Genomic DNA, 14,717 nt, shown 5'->3' with positions numbered 1-14,717 from the left:
GTGCTGTATTTCGTGGATGGTCACTCTTCACACACGACTGCGGAGGTGGCCGATCTGTGCTTGGATTTGGGTATTGTGCTGATTGCTTTATATCCAAACACTACGAGAAGAACTCAGCCAGCAGACGTCGCCATTTTTAAACCATTGAAAAGTGCCTGGAAGACTGCCGTATCGGAGTGGCGGCTGGAAAATGGAGGTGAAAATATACTGCTGAAACACTTTCCTGACGTACTGCAAAAGGCTATGAACAAAGGAATCAAAACGGCCAGTGTTAAGAACGGGTTCAGAGTTTGCGGATTATTCTCTTTTGGTCCTGAAAATGTGGATTACGACAAATGTATTACCAAGTCAACTAGCGAAAACCCTAATAAACCAGTAGCTCAAGAAACAGACAAAGAACTTTCCACCTTCAATTCAGTAGAGGTCAATCCTGAATTGAATGAGGAAAAAAAAGGACAAGATGTAATTATTGAAGATTCGGTTATCATTCCAACTTCAATAATCAAAGCTGCTATAGATTGCATTGGTAGGGAGCGCATTAACAGCTTTAGTAGCGGTTCTGTCTAATCTGCAGAAGGAGAAATCATCCGGCAGCTATATGAGACGTTGTTGATGCCTATTGATTCGCAGTTATTGAGCAGTACGACTCCAGAGATGACTGTGTCAAGTGACTACATATCTCTCCAGAGGATAATCCAACATTTATTGAGGAGGTAGGTGACAATAGTTTCATATCAGATGACAGTATGCCACTCAGTGTCATGAAAGAGAAGACTGAACACAACATTCCGAGCCGTAAAATAAGCATAACCGAATTGCTTCAAACTCCGCCAACTCCTCGTCGGAGCAACATTCACAGGAATTATAAAAGAAAATTCCACCCGGTACTGACGGCCTCAGAGCGGCTTGAAGAAATCCGACGACTTGAACAAGAAGAAGAAAATGATGCAGCCAGGAAAAAAGCCAGAGTAGAGGAAAAAGAGCTTGCTTAAATAAAAAAAGAACAACTGAAGAAAGAAAAAACAAAAATTCGGGAGCGAAAACAAAAGGAAGCTGAGCATCGTAAGAATAAAAGAGAAGAACTTCGAAAAAAGAAACAGAAAAAAGCTGAACTACGAAAAAGGAGAGAGAGGAGAAAAAACGTAAGAAGTTAATGGAAAATAATCGAGAAAAAAAGCAAAAGATAGAGTCACTCGAGGCACTGAAGCTAAAACATCAGAGATAATTCTCGTCTGATGAATTTTTTCAGGTTATTTTTTTTTAATATCATTTTAACTGACTTTTAATATAAGCTATCTTTTGAATACATTGACTTTGTATTCAATGCATTTGAAATGCTCCATGGTTACTGGTTAATAAATCCCTTATTTTCATTAAATGTTAATTTTCAATTGCATAGAAAATGAGCGAAAATGAAAATGAATCCGGTCAACTCGATTTTCTAGTTTGAATTATATCTGAACTCAACCTATTATAATATTACCAAAATTTCACAGATTCTTTTTAGTTTCATTCACAATTCTAAATAAAATGTTCAGCAGAGTTATAGACAGTGGACTGTAGATTATATAGAAAGTGACGGACTTATGTCCCATTTTTTGTGTAATAAAATATTCACATTGATTTCCATATTTATTTTAAACTCATCGTTTTTTGTTTTCTATACTTGTAACTGTTCAACAAACTTCAAAATGTACAATCTTCATCCATTTCATTTATAGAAATTTCAAGTTTTTAAAACTACCTCCACTATAGGTACATGGTACCACCATTATAGGAACAGTACCTCCACTAAAGGTACAAAAGCTATGATAACAATTGTTGATTTTTTCAAATTCATTAGTTTTAAAAATGCACAACGAGTTATTTATCAGCGAAACAACTAAATTGTCTATCAAATCATATGTTCATACATCCATAGTTAACTGAGTCTCAATTTGATTCGTTAAAATTTCTCAGAAGTAGCTACTATTTGCGCCACTATTGGTACATTTACCCTACTTAATGTTGCAAATGAAAAACAGAACAAACAATGAACCCAAAAAACTGCCACTGCGCTACTGAGGTGTCAATTTGATAGAGCGAAATAAGAAATTGGGCAATGAATGATTATCACAGAAGTCCAAATAGTCATGCAAAGGGCAATAGTGAAAGATGTCGGATTATGCAAGCTTAGCTGCTACGGTGAAGCTGGGGACAAAAGGGACATTACGTTGAGTGAAGTGCTTTTCGTTCCGGAACTCGATATGAATTTCGTGTCGGTGAGCAGGCTGGTACAGAAAGGAGTGCAAATTACTTTTGACCAAAAAGGCTGTACGATAGCGAGTGGTGATCGAGTTGCTGCTGTGGCGCTAAGAAGCAAAGGACTCTATCATCTTCCGATGGTGGAGAAGGTCAACGTTGCATCGGATTATTGTTACAAAAAGAATTGCATTCATGAATGGCACAGGAAGTTCGGGCATCGTGATCCTCAAGCTATCCTGGAATTCCAACGGAAGGATTTGGCGACTGGTTTTTCTTCATCTATATTTGGCGACTGGTATCAAGGTAAATAGCTGTTCCATTAAAAATACTTGTGAATCGTGCTTGCAAGGGAAGATGGCCCGACTTCCATTTCCCAAGAAGGCGAAACGAAAATCCAAGGCGATTTTAGATCTGGTACACAGTGATTTGTGTGGGCCGATGAATACGGCTACGCCCGGTGGTCGACGGTACTTCATGACATTAATCGATGACTACAGCCACTACTATGTTTTTTTCGAAGAATTCAAACTTGTGGAAGCGAAGGGATCAAGCATTCCAATGGACGTCGGATATTTACAGCAGAAGGAGGAGCATGAGAGTCTTCCCTACAATGAGAAGTTTCAGAGTCTCGTGGGTATTTATCGGTAAACACTCTGCCAGACATTGTTATCAGTTCGTCAATTCTTGGAAGGCAGATGAGCAAGCCAACGAACGTAGATTGGACTGAAGCAAAAAGGGCTCTGCGATACCTGAAGGCAACAAGTGATTTGAAGCTGAAACTGGGTTCCAGTGATGAAGAACTTCAAGGATATGCGGACGCCGACGGAAACGTGAAGGATCGGAAGTCAAATTCGGGCTATAATTCCAATTGGCTGGTGGTTCTATTTCGTGGTGTGCTAGAAAGCAAGCATGTGTGGCACTCTCATCGACCGACGCAGAGTATATATCGTTGGCTGAAAGCTGCCATGAACTGTTGTGGCTTAAAAAGTTGCTGCGTTCGGAGAGACTGTTCCAGAACCGGTGCAGGACTTTGAAGATAATCAAAGTTTCATTAAGATGTTGGACCAAAACGCTGGGCTGAAGCGTTCAAAACATGTAGACACCAAGTTCCATTTTGTGCGAGATTTGGCAGGAAAGAAGAACATCAGTGTGAAGTATTGCCACATCTGTTCAACTGAAGAACCAAAACTGAGACAAAATCTCTTTATTTTAAGTATCGACATCTAGCGGTGGAGAGAATGCATTTTACACTTGAAATTTTATTTCGCTTATATTCCATTCATTCAATAAAAGTACTGTATAAGCTCTCGCTGCTTTTTCACCGAGAGAATCCTTTGTTCTCCCCGGTACTGGTATAGCGAGGGTGCCTTTTCATGATAATCGTACAGTACCACCCGCATAAGTGCAACGGTTTTTATGTAGATATATTTGTTAAGAAGTTCATTGTTGCCCAAGTTGAAAACTGAATATCTTGACTAACGACAATCATTTTTTTACATTCTACCTAATGTCGTAAGCAGTGCTGTGTATAGCGCGTCTGATATGCATTACTTGCAATGTTAGGTATAAAAACGGTACAAGAATCACGTTGACGTTGATTGTGAATTGTTACTAAATTTCCGCTTTAAAGATCTCTTGAATGCGGTCCTGTCTTAACTTGATTTTGATTGATTCAACTGTTCAAGATCACCTTGTTGCCTGGTCATTGGAGCAAAAAAAAAATTTTATTTTTGGTGCATGTTCAACCTATTGGAGCGAACTGTTCGAACGATACACTGTAAAATCAATGTAGGATGGAACAGCAAAAAATGAATGCGAAAGCTTGGGCACCGATTTGCTGCAGAGTTTTGTTCGAAGCTGCATATCTGTTCTGTGGTATTGCTCTACAACGGATATGTTGGCGGATATTTTCACCAAGCCGTATTGGTCTTCTAACTCTGCGCGATGAGGAAGAGTCGACGCCTACGCAACTGAACGGGATCTCGGCCGTTATCCGGTTTGGTTCATCATCGACTGAATTCGGGCCGCTATTGGTGGCTCAAGGATTCGAAGACCGCCGCTAATGTTCGACCCGTACCACCTCTATTAAGAGGGAAGATATTGTGCTGCTCTTCGTTTTCTTGGTCAACCGACGCAGTGCAAAGTCGCTTAGGCTGGCCACGGCAGCATAACTGTCATGTGCAATGCTGATGGTGCGCATACATGAAGTATAATGTTGTCCGGCCACTACAGAAAGTTGTGCCGTTTAACGCTTCGTAAATAAATAACTTTTAATAGTTTTATTCGTGACCATTCACGTGAAGAACCTTCAGAGTTTCTCGGGGTAACAAGCTACAACAGTGTAAAACCTAGAACTATAAAGGTCTGGTTTGCAAATCCTAGTAAGATAATACATATCATACGAAATTCAGTGCCAAATTGCGAGAAAGGGTGCGATACAACAAAGACGATCACTCATATATAGTGATATTGCGTGCCTTGAACACTTACATTTACTTTACTGAACGAAATTCTCTGACAATTTCCGAAATGGTGATGATTTAGAGAGAAAAGAGGAAAACGCTCTATAGAGAAGCGTCCGGAGTTAGCTAACGGAACGAAGGAGTGATAGAAACCTTGAGGGATGAAGAATCAAAAGCATATAATTCAACAAAATATCAGAAACATCCAACGGGTAATCGACCCTGGTCATAAACGTTAGTCCCCAAAGTAATAATGATCTTGCATAACAGTTGTAGGCCACTCAATAAAATACATACAGATTGGGTCAAAAATTTATTCAAAGAGGCAAGCACTACTCTTGCCAAAATGTGAATCGTACAATCATGCACAAAAAAAACTAAAAATATTAGAAGCACTGAAACTCTTTCCTGTCCTACGATAACCGGTAGAGCATCTTACGTTGCATCCGGTGCTGCAGTTCGCCCCGACGGATCATAGTGTGGATCACCTTGAGGACGGCCCGTTCCGGGTACTTCTGACGGGCGAAGTCCTGTATGATATTCTGCTCCGAAACCTGGGAACCGATAGCGAAACGCCGCTTCAGCTGTTTCTCAATGCGATTTAACATTTCCGTGTCCTCCTCGGTGGTAAAACCTTCCGCACCAGCCAGCGAACCGGACATGGCCGCATCCAGTGTGGACACCTGGAACAATCGGAGAGCTTCCGTGACGTGAGCATCGGTGGCAAATGGCTGCAGCTGCATTTTTGCTAGCGACTCGGACATTCGAATGATTGCCTCCAGCTGACGGACGGTGATCGGAATGGATAATCTTTTGTCCGACATACGTTCCTGTTCGCCGGCTCCGCTACGCATCAAAACATAGCGCGATTTTAATTTTTCAGCCGCTTCCTCGTTTAAACGTGGCCCACAGTGGGTTCGGCAATAATTGACATACTTCTTGAAGACAGCCAACGGGATTTCCCCTTCCTGTACCTCCAACGCTTTGTTCGCGTTCATGTGCACATTCATAACGTGTTTGGCCAGCGTAATATCCCGTGCCTGATCATGCACGTCTTTTACGATGAAAATCATATCGAAACGGGACAAAATTGTCGGCATAAAATCAATGTTCTCTTCACCCTTCGTGTCATCCCAGCGGCCAAAAATAGAATTCGCAGCTGCAAGAACGGAACAACGTGAGTTCAAGGTAGTTGTAATTCCAGCCTTTGCTATGGAGATGGTTTGCTGCTCCATGGCTTCGTGAATGGCCACACGATCGTCCTCTTTCATTTTATCGAATTCGTCAATGCAAACAACTCCTCCGTCAGCCAAAACCATAGCTCCTCCTTCCATGACAAAATTTCTAGTGGCTGGGTCACGCATAACCGAAGCCGTCAAACCAGCCGCACTGGAACCCTTTCCTGACGTGTAAACCGCAATCGGGGCAACCTTTTCCACAAATTTCAACAACTGAGACTTAGCAGTACCTGGATCTCCCAACAGCAAAATGTTAATATCCCCTCGACGGTTCAATCCATCAGGCATTCGCTTTCTGGATCCACCGAAAAGCATGCACACGATGGCTTTCTTAATATCTTGCGAGCCGAAAATGCTGGGTGCCAAACTGGCCGACAGGCTATCGTAAATATTCGGACTTGCCGCCATCTTACGGAACGTCGATTCCTCCTCTGTAGTGATGTTATTGAACCGCGAAATGGCCCCAACCCCTTCGGTATCGACAGTAATACCAACAACGCGCATATAGGGTGCACGTACACCAACGATGGCCTTCTCCCGACCATCCTGTTTACTAGGTTTACCCAGCTTTCGAATCGAGAAAATACCATGGATCAACACGCGATTTCCCGGTACAACACGTTCACAAAGGCTACGCTCACAGAACAGCTGCATGTGTCTGGGGATTTCACCCTGCGGAATGAAATCTGGCAGTTCTTGCAGTTTTAGCACCTGGAAAAACGACTCAAAGTTAATCGCGGCTTCAGTGGAAAATTTCTTTCACATTACCTGGAAATCAACGCATCGACATTTATCCGGCATTACAAAATACGGATCTATTGGACACTTGGGCCGCCCGGCCTGCTCTGTGGTGCACTTTCTTGGCAGCTGGTAACCTTCCAAGCCAGGATTAACTGGTAAATTTGGGATGACGTTGCTGCATGAGCGACACTGAATCGAAATCCTGGTCGCTTTAGCCTTAATACCGGAGGCAGAGATGATTATACCAGCTACTTTAACCAGTTTTGAAACCGACTCCGACTTCAGGTCCCTAATGTTGGTTGGATTAGCCCCGGATGTGAGCAGCACCTGGATGTCATGCATATGTTCTTCCCCTTCGGGTCTTGGGGCGGTAATTTCATCAGCCACTTCGCGAGCTGCTTCCTCGAAAATCTGCAGATGCTCAGTCGGCTGTTTGTACAGTTTATCCGCCAGCGTTTCATCGAATCCGGATAAATCTTCGATTTCCACCTCGAGATAGTATCGTCCAAGCAAATAGTTTCGTTTCAATGTATCACTAAAAGAAACGGATCCCGTTTCCAACTCAGTATTCAAACCATTTTTTTTAATTTGCAAAATATACTCACCGATATTTGTAACTAAAGTTGGCCTCACAGAAGGTGCGAATAAACTCCCGGTATTTTTTCTTCATCTGCTGCATATTTATCTGGTTCGAACCCTGCTGCTGCTGCTGGCCATCGTCGCCGAAGTTATCGGAGAAAAACACTCCAACATCGTCAAATCCATCCATTTTCGATTAGGAACGGTTTAAGTTTAGCAACAACTCGACACAACAACGATTAATAAATGAACAAATTGATATTTCGGTAAAATGACTACAGAAAGCCCGCTTCTGGAACAGCTACTTTTGGTAATGAGTTTGTTTCGTACTGAAGAATTTGTTGTTTTGGCGCGCGAATGATAGAGCAAAAGAGAAACGAAACGTCAGATTGTTTGAGTGCTCACCGATCGAAGGAAGTGAACAACGTTAAGCTTTACACGCTGCACAATTTATACTCTAAAATGAGTAAAAGGTTAATAAATCTATTTTTATTCGATTCAAATTTGCGAAAATCTGGGAAAACAGCTTCATTGTTAAGTTCAGTCCGTGTCTTAACAGAAAACAGTTGTTCGGAGCTGCTACTTTGCTGATTTCAAGTACATGCCAGTACATCACATTGAAAATAAATCGCACGCTAATCCCTAATGCACTTAACATATGAAAATAAACGAACCTAATCGTTGTATTATGTCGACCCATATCAATTTTTATTGGAGTCCATGGTATTTTAACGTGTTTCGGCATTCGACGTGTTTAAGCACTGAAATCTGAGTGTAAGAAGGTTGGTTTCGATGTGCATGACATGGCGAAACCTAGGGTAATTAGCACAGAAGTAAGTGGAATCTACGTGGCAATAACGTGTTTTTTACAGTGCAGTTCATTTGCTTGTTGGATTTTCTACAAGAATAAAACAAATTGTCGAATACGACTATGCCGGCAGTGGCTGTGCAGATATTTGAGAAAGGATTTTAGTCGAACTAAAGTATTTAGCTCTATACCTGTGCCACATCCTATCGAGAACTTTTTGGTACATCATAATGACATCATAAGCATACTACGCTTAGCCACACTGACAACCCGGAACATTATCAATATGTCGTCGAATATTTACAACATGAAATACATCTCGTATAAAATTTAATGTGTGCTCCTACGCAATAATCCGATTGTTCAAAGATCTGTTGAACAACGGATACAAAGTGATAGCCACAGGCCGATTCGATTCGATTCTCTGGTTCGGTATAAACAGAAGTGACCAACTTCGTTTGTTTTTTTTAAGTGCTTGGAAACGCTAGTATTAATACGTGTCAGAGGTTTCATTTTCATCATATGAATTTGATGATCAACATCAAAGATGACTGGAACAAGATTCCTGACTCTTGCAGAATTCATCGGACATGATTGTTGCTGCGCGTGAGCAAAAGTCGAACCGCAGACAGACGTCCAAGCTGAGTTCTAAACTTGTGTAAAGTTTTTTGTAGTAGCAATTCGTAACCAGATAGCGCTACCAGTGACGCCAGCCTCGTACACCAGCGAAAAAAAATGTATTGTAGCGATAAGGTCACCAGATGGAACTAGTGTACAAGTGATTTATAACGCAATTCTCTTTGAACATTTACACAGAATTTTCGATCAATGTTGTTCTTGCTTGGACGTCTGTCTATGGTCGAACTAATTTATACACTGTTAATATGATGTATACTTAACGTCAAAATCAACTGACAACAAGGCCAAGACATGACTGCTGAAAGGTGAAACATTTTTTTCAGTATCCATGTGGACGAATTTACGGTGCTGCCATACGAAAAATGATAATAATGTGTACGAATGTTTTGTTCTGAAACATGAAACTTTCCGGAAGAATCAAGAATTATCGGCGCATCATTTAAAATTAAGCTTACCATCAGAACTTCCTAATAATTGCTATGAGCACGCTCAACAGCCTAGTTTTCCACTCTTGCCGAGGATAATAATGCAAAAATCAGGTACCCGGTGAACCTGACCATATGCGCAATGGTTCTGAAACCTGGCTTGCGACATATAAAACTTTGAGTTTTGGTAGAATGGGACCTGAACATAAATATAAGCCCTCAATATAAACCCCCTCTCAGACAGTCAATTTCACACTTTTCTCTCGTACTTTGAAGTGCAAAAAATATGGCAATGGCATTATGTGCAACACATGACAATATCATTAATCATTAAAATACAATCTTGAACAGCTCAACGATCGATGACGGACTATGCACGATAAATCAGTTTTGCTCATATGGACAATTTTATGAGAATTTAAGTCATCAGATGGCAGCACTAACCGTCGGAAATCAGTCGTGTTCAAAATGTATGAAAAATGTGGAAGTTAGGTATCTTGTTATCTTTGTCAACATCTAATTGGAATTCACTGATATCATTACCAAACGCAAAACCGACATTAAAAAAGAAAATAAGCTCAACAACTCTCTACTGCAGATGAAGAAAAAAAAATCTCTACATCAATTGGGAGCAAATGGTCATGGAATGGGATAGTTAATGGGCTTCCTTCATGTCTCCGTTAAGCTCTTCCATTGTGTGGTGGAGGTGTTCATGCTCGTGTGCTCGTCGTATGTGATCGTCGAGATGGGTGCAAAAAAATAACAGGAGAGTTGTGTACAAAGCCACGACTGCAAGGTTGAAGTAGAATACTTTTACAAAAAAGATAACCCGGCTGCTTGCGTGTCAGTCATTTTTTCCAGTAAATAAACGTTGACTAATCGGATCAATCGAATTTCGCCTTTCAACAAGGATTGACCATTTTCAATAATATAGTAAGTTGCTTGTCATGGTTGGGGCTTGACAATTTATAAATTTTGAGATGAAATTGTTTGGATGTCGTGCTCATGACTGAACGAAAAGATAATTCAGTACGTTCTGAGACACGGAGATAAAGTAAAATTTATAACTTTTACAAATTTAAAAATGTGAATTAACTCATTAGAATATGTTAACTCTTCAATCAAGTGTTTATTTCGTCCTGAAAAGGACAATTTGTTGTTCATTTTAGTATCGGATAAGATGCCGATCACATCTTTGCGTTATCACTGACCATGTGAATAAAATATTCCTTGTGATAAAATAAACAGTGAAAAGCTGATTTAACACTCGAAACTAGACGGCTCACGTGTTGTCAAAATGAGTCAACTTTTCATTGAATGCATTTACTAGTGCCCACTATCGCACAGAGACTGCATTTCACTAAAGTGCCTCACTGCATCAGCCGCTATCGATGCTGAGATCCGCTGCAACTAGTGCGCTATCCATAGCCATGCCACAGTTGTGGCCGCTTTCCGCCATCGCTGGTATCCACTGTCCCTGCATCAGCTGGCCCAGCTGCTATCGTTGCTGGAATCCGCTGCAACTAGTGCGCTATCCATTGCTACGCCATAACTGTGGCCGCTTTCCGCCATCGCTGGTATCCACTGCACTGCTAGTGCTGCTGCTAAGGGAGGACGACTGCTGTTGTCGCTGTCTAGAACTATTATGAGCGGCTTCGGCTGAAACAGGCTCTAATATAGGCCAAATAGCATATTTTAAATTGCAAGGTAAATGATTCTGTCGACCGTGCTTGGGAAGCAATCATATAACGACCAATCAGAGGTCAAATTTTTCGTTTTGACAAGGCTTGACTATTTTCAATAGTACAATAGAGTGAATAATAAAATTACAATTATCTTCTTTTGGGAAGAATCTTAGAAGATTTTTCAATCTATTGCTGCAAGAACGAAGGAAATCCATCGAAAACTAACCGATTTATTAGCATTTGAAATTGGACATATTTTTCACTTTTTTCGGTTTTAGATTTTCATGTCACATCCCTATGTAGCCGAACTTCCTGAGAGAAGTATTCTACTTCAAAAAAGAGAAGTTATTTATTTGAATGTTTTATTGATACCGATCTGGGTTTACTGGTCTCTGTGAAGTGGATTGATGATTGGACCCTATTCTTGGTCTGAGTCTGAATCGCTCGTCTCGTTGTATCCTTCAAAACCGCCGTCGTCCGAAAGCCCGATGAACTCCTGCTCGTACTCTTATTCTGTTGGTACTTCATCTATCTTAGCCTCCATCCTCTCTGCAAATGCTGTGAAGTGCCCTGTCTTCCGCTAACTCTCTAAAGATATGTTTCGGATAGTTTGGTGCATTATATACCCAACAAACAATTTTGTTGATTGACAGCTTAATAAGCTATAATTCAGTGGATTTCGGATGAACTATAGCTTAACAAGCCGTTATCTAACAAAATTGTTTGTTGGGTATCATGCATGATACTTGCACATTTGCCAATTGTGGCATGGACGACCTTTTTTCAATAGGCCAGATATATAATATTCCGATGCTAGTTTCAGGATTTCGCTTCCTCTGTTTGCATGATGTGTGCTCAGTAAAGTAACCTCGTAGCACGTGTTTTTCTTGTGATTGTGTGCCCTTGCAATGCTGTCTCCACATCCAGTGTTTCAGAGGCGGGTTCGTCTGTTTCGGTTGTCGTGTCTGGAAGCTGAGTTTAAGTCTGTGACGATCACTTCTTCCACATCCCTCAGCCGGTCTCTGTTATGCTTCGTAAGCATCGAGACGAGACTTTGACTGGTATGCACGTAAGGCCTTCTGAACCCTGCCTAAGGCTGTATCTCTCCTGTTCAGGATACTTGTGATAAATGCTCCTAGCTACGGTTGTTTTGTCACGATTCTCTGCTTTTCGTTTCTAAATTTTTGTGTTCCTGAAATTTCGCTGGTTTGGGTTGTCGATAGGTCCCGAATTAGGACTTCTGTTTTACTAACGTTGAGCTCGAGACCAAACACGCTCAGCCAGGGTCCGATAAGGCTTATCAGCCTTGGAATTTGTGTTGGGTCCGTGGCTATCAGCAAAATATCGTTCGCATGTACTCGCAGGCATGACAGTTTTATTTTGCGCGACTGACCTAGAAACAGCTCCGGCATTTGTTGTTACAGTTTCTTCAGCGCTTGATCGAACAAGCGGACAACCAGATTGAGTGATAGCGAGCATCCCTGTTTGATCCGTCGTACTTCGTTGTGGGTTTCCATTCTCAGTCTGTACCACTGCAGGGCAGTTTGTTCTGTGAGGTATGCTGCCACTATGCGGTTAATTAGGTACACTGGTACTCCTAAATTCGCCAGTATTTCGGAAACTATTTGTAAATTTATGGTGTCAAATGCCTGTCTCAAGTCTAGGAATACTATATACGTTGTTTTTTTTTTCACCATCACCATCGTTCGTCCAACATTTGCGTGACATAAACCTGATCTTCTACGCTCCTGGTGTTATGTGGTATGTGAACTAGGGGCTGGACAACTTTATTTTTAAGAGAAATATTTTGGTAATATTATACGACATTGATGGATATATTTTGATATCGTTTATCTGTCACATTCATATCACTCCGACAGACTCCGACAATAATTTGCTGCCAAGGAGTTGTGATATAAGTAGAGGGGTGCCTAAAAATGTAACAATAAATACTTTGTAATATCGAATATTGGAGATATTTCGCATTATATCAATAGTGTCTTGCCCCTAGGTTGCAGCTTCATCTAGAATGTCTTTTATAGTTGAATCGGTGAGTTGGTTGATGAGCGTGGAGGTATTCTCCTCCAATTGCGGAGACGGTTGATGTTTAGAACGTTGTGGTAGCGCTTTTTCGCTCTTGGATCTGTCATTTGTAGCGAAACTTGATAGTCTGGGTTCCCGGTCCACTTCACGTTCGCGCTAGATTGTGATCTGGATTCGCTTCGAGTATGTCTTGTGCCAGAATCAGTTTTGTCTGTAATTTGATGTAAGAAATGCCTCAATCAGTGGGGAAGCCCGCCCCGGCCCAAGCGCCCATTACTCGTTGAATAATTCATAGAAGACCGGGGGTACTCCAAGCTATCGCGGGCGCCGGCGGGAGCAGAGGGGTCCCGTCCTCTCCCATCAAAGGCAGTTTCTTACCTTACGGTTACTATGAGCATGCAATCGTCAGAAAATCCTGCGATTCTTTCAACGCACCTACACCATGGTCTCTGAAAACGTGGTATTATGGGCATGGCCACGTGGTCAATCTGCAAGTGATTGGTTCCGCGAGTCCAGGTTTGTTATACACTAGGGTATGGTCCAAAGGAGCTACAAAGTCGATAGTTTTTGGCTCGGAGTATGTCCCGTCTCCATTCGCGTTGCTCCAAGAGAGGTGAGGAACTTTTCGACTCTAGGTCCGCTGGAAGCAAGTCGCAGTATTCTACATGTTCAGTAGTCGCCAAGTAAAATCACGTTAGTTTGTTCGGATGGAGTTAGGTGTCGAAGGAAGTTGTGAAGTAAACTGTTTCCAGGATTGGTTCGTCCGCTTGGGGATCTGGCATATGTGGAGACTACTGTCAGTATTTCTCTAAAAACTGGTAGAAGCACGGTGCATGAGTTGTTTGATATCCTTAAAAATCGACATTTAGATTGCAATCCGGCAGTGTCATTCTAGCAGTTCCTGACTGTTTGTTCACGTTGAACCAGGAGTATGACGTAGTGCCTATTGTACACGATGCCATACACGTTTGTTGTTGAGACTTGCTACAGCTACGTTATTTTTCCGCAAAAACTGGGGTGACATTGCGCATTTCGTTTCGAGCAACTCGAACAAAACTGAATGATCGCTGGGGGGCGCTATGTTTCGTTTTTCGTATTTTTTCGGATTTTCGGGTTAGATGAGCCGCAGGGCAAATGACAATGACAGCTCCGTTTAAGCTTAAAGCATAACGGGCAGTATGTGACCTACTCGGAAATAACGAAAATCGTTCGAATCGAGCTGCGCAATGCCACCCCTGATCGATAACACAAGAAACATTTTTTGGCTAAATAAGCGCTTTTATAACTAATCTTATTCAGCTGGCGGCTGGACATAGGTCGAAGAATGTATTTCTAAGTGATTAATCAGCATTTAATCAGTCGGTTTTGGAGAACTAAATCACCATGTGTGAAAAGACCATGTTTTTTATGGTTACAATGAAAAACATTGTCTATTCACTGTTATCACCGGAAAATACATGGTACTTTTCTCACAGAGAACAGACTAACAAGCGACGAACGAACTGTTTGAAAAAAGTGTTTAAAATTGTGCATGTGTGCCCCGAAATATCCTTCGAATTAAACCCCTCGTCTTGCTATATGGTAAAGTAAAGTGTGATTTCGCTACCGTCGCTAAATATCCTGTATTTTCATCACTGTATGCACTTTTCACTCCATTTGGTACTGACGTTGAAATATATTTACTATGCCGTTCGCTCCACGGTGAAGGTAGCGACATCACACTTTACATTACCATTAAGCATGTCGAGGGGTTTAATTCGGAGGGTATATTTTTGCGCACATAAACTTTTCTACACCCTTTTTATCGTTTGCTTGTTAGTCTGTTCTCTGTGCTTTTCTATTAATTTTTATTT

The 14,717-nt window shown here is 41.5% G+C and overlaps 1 protein-coding gene across 1 annotated transcript; it reads right to left on the bottom strand.

Moving 5' to 3' along the window:
- Nucleotides 1-5,006: 5,006 nt before the first annotated feature.
- Nucleotides 5,007-7,599, bottom strand: LOC129733891 (DNA replication licensing factor Mcm5). The gene is made up of 3 exons (XM_055695472.1): nucleotides 7,291-7,599; nucleotides 6,713-7,220; nucleotides 5,007-6,655 (listed from the first exon to the last, which is right to left on the bottom strand). Exons 1-3 carry the CDS (start codon nucleotides 7,452-7,454, stop codon nucleotides 5,120-5,122), a joined length of 2,208 nt encoding a protein of 735 aa, XP_055551447.1. The 5' UTR covers nucleotides 7,455-7,599; the 3' UTR covers nucleotides 5,007-5,119.
- Nucleotides 7,600-14,717: the final 7,118 nt, after the last annotated feature.

Source organism: Wyeomyia smithii, chromosome 1 (assembly GCF_029784165.1).
Source record: "Wyeomyia smithii strain HCP4-BCI-WySm-NY-G18 chromosome 1, ASM2978416v1, whole genome shotgun sequence".
NCBI classification, from domain to species: Eukaryota; Metazoa; Arthropoda; class Insecta; order Diptera; family Culicidae; genus Wyeomyia; species Wyeomyia smithii.
This window is presented reverse-complemented; position numbering and strand designations above follow the sequence as displayed.

What these genes read in the sequence shown, in the direction of transcription:
- LOC129733891 (XM_055695472.1), bottom strand. Translation starts at nt 7,454, where the DNA reads ATGGATGGATTTGACGATGTTGGAGTGTTTTTCTCCGATAACTTCGGC. An exon ending in AACTTTAGTTACAAATATCG is followed by an intron (nt 7,221 to 7,290) that starts GTGAGTATATTT and finishes CGTTTCTTTTAG; the next exon opens with TGATACATTGAAACGAAACT. An exon ending in GTCGATGCGTTGATTTCCAG is followed by an intron (nt 6,656 to 6,712) that starts GTAATGTGAAAG and finishes TCGTTTTTCCAG; the next exon opens with GTGCTAAAACTGCAAGAACT.